A 5,549-nucleotide genomic window follows, 5' to 3' on the forward strand; every position below is an offset into this window, starting at 1 on the left:
CACAGACCAAAAAGATCTGTGACAAACACTTTCTAGTTATCCCCACTTACCAACAAACAGGAACTACAGACCGACACGCAGCATCGAATAAGTCGGCTAATCGTGAGAAATCTCACGGATTGTCTATCCGACTGCCTTAAAACCCAATCAACTTTTTGATTGGTGTATGAAGTACAGACCGTTGTTAAAATCTAAGGACAAAAAACAAATGATTTGTAAGAAAAACAGACCAATCGCAAGAAAATTATGACCTTCAATTTTCCTGGGACGGAATATGGTCCATACCCTCGAAGGGGGGCTTTTGGGAGCCAAGAAGGAACCCCAGTTCTTGAGTAGATCTTCTCAACCAACAGAAATTGTTAGCACTTGAAATGACTTCAGTGCCCTGGTTAAGACTGACTTAACCTCATTATGACTGCCCGCATGGGTTTGAGTGTGTTTTGCAGCGAAATACTTTTAAGATGACAAATACAACATAATTTTTGGTTCCAGATGTATCCATTCGACTGAATGGGGATAAACCGGTTTCGTGAAAATAAAACTTTATCGACGAAATACACTACTCATAAGGTTGCTGAAAATTGTTCGACAGCCCACGACCGGTTTTGTCCTTCCACTTTGGGCTCACCAGGTAGGCGCAGTCTTATGAGGTTATAGTGTTGTCAAAAACCGATGAAGTCACAGAACACTCCACTTGTTGTTTACCGACCATCTGAGTTTGATCTTTCGTACCCAAGAAGGAGTGGATAAATTCACCCTCGAATCCCTCTCATCTGGAACCCAGCTGAATCTCCCGTTTGTAATGTCTCCAGGCAACGGAATGTGCTGCACCAGGCTGCTTCGTGTTTCAGTTGCTACGATATTCGAGATGTCGCGATACATGTATATTCGTAATGCACTAATCATAAGGTTGCTGAAAATTCTTCGACAGCCCACATCATAAACGAGAGATTTAGGTGAGTTCCAGGTGAGTCTTTCGCAAAACAAATTTGCTTGCAAACGAGTGTACTTCGCCAAAACTCTATTACTTTTTATCAACAAAGCCATTTAATGACTTGGCTCCACGGGACTGGTTCTTAACCGCGAAGCTAGCCTCTCTCAGCCCTTCTGATGACATTTTATTCTGATTATATATACCGTGATTTCTGATCATCCTTTATAGCACAAAAATGTTTTGCTTACTATTCGCTCTGGTTTGCATCACCGGCGGGTTGGAATGGAACGTACAAGCCGCAGAGACGACCTCGAAGAGTAAGTAAAAGTACAATTAAATATGACAAGTTTGACAGTGTTTTGACAATGTCAACTCGTGTTGAGATTAGAGGTGAACCAAAGGGGCAAACTAAGCGAAATGTCCAATTGAGATTCTGTAAGTGGCACCACCAATCTGTACCGAAAAGCCGAGTGGCCTTGCACAGCTGTTTCATCCTTACCGGGAATCATCAACAGCCCACGGAACTCCAGGAGGGAATTTCAAAGCATTCGATCTCCCGGCTAGTAGTTTAATTACTTGTCTGTTCAACCGCGGAAACCTCATCACGTGTTGACTGATTTCTCGAGTGACGAATTTTCACTTGTTCGGACCAAACCCGGTCTCAAGTAAATACGTCTACTCTTTCGAGAAACACACTAATTTGCAAATCGATTGGGTTTTAACGAGAGACTTAACTGAATCTCTCGTTTATGATGTTCTACAACTGAATGTGCTGCACACAGGCCGCCTCAAGACTCAGTTGGCACGATATTCGAGATATTGCAGTATACTTTCATAAAGGAAACTACTGCTGAAAACTCCTCGACAGCCTACTACCGGTTTTGCACTTCCACTTCGGGCTCATCAGGTAGGCGCAGTCCCCGAGTTTCCGTCAACCTTATGTTCTACTTGAACCCAAATTGGGCTGTTTTCCAGACAGCCCACGACTGGCTGTCGAAGAGTTTTCAGCAACCCTGTGAGTAGTTTCCTTTGTGAAAAAACGTCTACTCTTTCTTAAAAAAAAGCCTCATTTGCAGCAAAATGTCTGCCATAAATGGGATTCACTCTCATTATTTAGAACTAATCAGACAAAGGAAGCTTCAGATGTCCATGGCACTACTTTGCTGAGAAATCCTGATGGACAGTCTGGTCGATCGATACAATCAAAGCAGTTACTGGGTTGCAGTTTGAGGTGATCGATAAAGCATTCCCACACCTCAGATTCTTCAAACGGTGTTGTTTTCGATGTTTTACAGACCTTGCAGGCGAAGTAACGTTTTCATTCTGAGCACTTTTTTGTTTTGCAACATGCATTTCAGTCTCAAACTGAGTGTCTGACTTCACATGCCTCCAACTATGAAATGAGATTGATGGAACCCTGTCGTCTGACATGCCTCAAACAGGATAGTGGGCTTCAACGAGTTTTCAGCCAACTCATAAACCGTAGGCCATATCGAAATCTAATCTACCTATTACAGCAAAGCCTGGTTGATGGTGATCACAGCAGATTCATTTTGCAGTAGTAAAAACGATAGCAAAGCTATAGTTTTTGTCTTGTCATAACAGTTACGATAGCATCGGTATCACCATCGTTTCTGACGGATTCTCGATCAATGCCTTGTCATTCGCACTATCATCCGTCCAGTACGATTTTGTGAAGACAAACTTTACCAGAACATCTCGTTCTCTCTTCTTTACAGTGACTGCCGAGTCTAACGGATTTTTACTGTTTATCTGGACTGTCGAGCGCCGAGAAAATGTTTCTTTAGATAGAACAGGGCTAGGTGAAGCCTTAAGTTTCTGGTAATGGCTCATTTGCCGCGTTTGTTTTTCCCTCCACCTTCTTGGAAACCGACCTTGTCTGTTAGACGTAACAGTTCACGAGATCTCGTCCTAGATGCGTGTGCCTCAGGGGTGGGTAACCTCCTCTTCGGCATATAACAAATAGATTTCCCGCCAGTTCTCAACATGCAGTACATCCAAGAGAAGAAGAACTCAAGTTTGAGGGCTAGCACTGTTACCGAATTGTTTACCCTGGGAATTTTAGGGGTTTTCGCTCTAAAATCACACTCGACACTGAAGAACATACAAAAGTGATACAACCTTCGTTTTTTTTCAACTGAATTAGCACACCTGTCAACAAATTCAGGCAAACCTTCGGCGCACCTACTACAGGGATTTGCCAATCAAGGAGGCTTGACGTGTCCGCGCCTCTACACTGATCGCGGTTTCCGTGGACAATGGTCCGATGTGTGTTCAAGCAACGAATATCCCTTGTACGAAGTTATCTTTAACACCAATTCGGTTTGTGTTCCGTCAGGACAATGGTGGAATCAGCAAACGGTTTGGATACTGTTCGAGTAAGTGCATAAGGGATCACATGGGGCTACAGATTCTTAGTCACGGCGCCTCCTTGGATATTCCAGACTGTTTCTTGCTCTGTTTCGTTTGGATGACCTAACAAATAGAGCTAACGGTACAAGTCACCGTTCACTCGAGGTTTATTTCCAGCATAGATTCATTAGTTTTGCAACAAAGTATGTTCGTTTCGATGGGACGCATGTGGCTCGACTGAATGACGTTCAGTTATCACGAGGTACATTTCTCTCAACCAAGATCTCGACTTCCATACAAGTCATGGGTGGAAAGATGGCGACCCATTTCAAATTTATCTTTTGTCTATGTACTCATGACATGTCTTGAGCTGTCGCACAAGTTCCGATTGCAGACGAGGAGAATACAACTCGCTATTCCCAAAAAACGGGGTAATTTTTGTGCAGTGCAACAGGATTTGATTTCTTGTCATCAGCAGTCAAGGCCACAGGTTTGTCTGGCATCATAGGCCATCAAGTGACTTCTGCTAACACGTGACAAACTGACTGCTGCAGGTTCACCTCTCACTTACTGGTGACCTTGACTAAACTGGACCTGAATTACAGACGTGATACGCAACTGCTGAAAACTCTTCAGCAGTCCACGACCGATTTCGCCCGCCTTCGGGCTCGTAAAGTAGGCGCAGTTTCCAAGTTTCGTCCAAAATCTCACCTTCTCTTGGAGTAATCGGGGGAGGGAATTTAGTTGCAATTTATGTAACCCTTCCGACATGACTTGTTCTTGTCCTGGAGTAACAGGCTGTCACCTTGTGTAGTTCAGAGGAAGCGAATTTTTGAATTTGTTAGCCTAATTTTCTTGATTCGCCCTCCTGAATGACTATCCTGTTGAGCAGGATATAATCCAGTTTCTTTCGGGTTCAGATGGAGTTAGATGCGGTTCCGATAAACTTCGTGTATTCTGGCAATGCACAAGCCTTCCAGTAAGCCGCATTAATGACTGATGTCATTTCTGACAGGTTTGTTTGAGCGGTTTTAGGACGTATGATCCCCGCTCAGTACTCCTGTAGGCTTGCTTAGAGTTCACAAGAGATTCGTGCATACTTATGAAATATCGGAATTTCTTAATCCAATCCTCGTAGAGTCATACATGGCGGATCGTGTCTTTGGGCGACCTATGTTTTTCTGGGACAAAACTAACTACTGTTCAATTTGTCAGTAGTCAAAATATGGTGCACGATTTTAGATCAGTAGCTCCGGTTTCAAGACGTCGGATGCATTATCACTACAGGCAATCATTCCATTTTTCCACTAGAGAACCCCAGTTTGAAGGCTCTTACGTAGTTCTATCTGCGGGCGATTGTATTCGTGGACTTAAACGATTTCTCAACACTGTTGGATCGGTTTTGAAGTGCACGGCGACCAACTCCAACCTGGCCTGCATATTCCCCCCGAGGCCGTGGCGACAGTTCGTACCACAAAGCGAAAGTACTGTCACTGCACAAGCCAGAAACATTGCAGCTTCAAGCAGACAACTTGGTCGTAAGAAGTCAATGAGACAGTCCTCACTTGGCCAACAGCCCGGACAACAACAGGATCCCCAAACAAAATTCGGATCAGGCAACCTTGACTCCGTGAAGAAAAGTGGTGTGGAGTGGAAGGGCAGGGATGGGTGAAAACGGCCTTCTGTTATACTCTGTGCTCTGGAGCCACGCACTTCACTTATTCTACATCCGGTTGGTTCAGTAGTCTAGATGCACTGCTACAAATGGATTGTGTTGCGTATTCAAGTAGAGACGGAACACATTTGAATGGACATTCTTGCTTTACACCTGTCCGATGGTGCTTTGTTCTTCAAAAAAGTTCAATTTTTTTAGTTTTTCTCTTATTTTGGGAGGGAATAACACTTTTGGGTGCGTTTTGGTCTGTAATTAAGCTGTAGTGCTTTGTGTCCTGGATTTCGCATTATCCTAGTCGAAAGTACAGACCGGTTACACAGAATTTTCACAAAGTCATCACTCGCGGAGCCAGACAATACGTGAACATGTGGTGTGATTTTGTATGGTTGAAGGATGAGTGGCGCCATACCTACATCCATCAGTATCTCGTGGCCGAACAGTCAAGTGTTCAAACTGCCAAACGGAGGGCATAGGTTCGGAACTCCCCACTGGTGATGATCCCCAATGAGGATGAAACGGTTGTACAGTGCTTCTCGGCTTTTCAGCATAGACTGGTGGCTTCGCTGA

The 5,549-nt window shown here is 44.1% G+C and overlaps 1 protein-coding gene across 1 annotated transcript; it reads left to right on the plus strand.

Annotated features, from left to right (window-relative positions):
• Positions 1-1,169: 1,169 nt before the first annotated feature.
• T265_01060 (hypothetical protein) lies at positions 1,170-4,979 on the plus strand (the record flags this gene model as incomplete). The annotated part of the gene is made up of 4 exons (XM_009165003.1): positions 1,170-1,255; positions 1,717-1,949; positions 3,102-3,333; positions 4,595-4,979. The coding sequence occupies 4 exons, from the start codon at positions 1,170-1,172 to the stop codon at positions 4,977-4,979; spliced, it is 936 nt and encodes a 311-aa protein (XP_009163267.1).
• Positions 4,980-5,549: the final 570 nt, after the last annotated feature.

Source organism: Opisthorchis viverrini (assembly GCF_000715545.1).
Source record: "Opisthorchis viverrini unplaced genomic scaffold opera_v5_11, whole genome shotgun sequence".
NCBI classification, from domain to species: Eukaryota; Metazoa; Platyhelminthes; class Trematoda; order Opisthorchiida; family Opisthorchiidae; genus Opisthorchis; species Opisthorchis viverrini.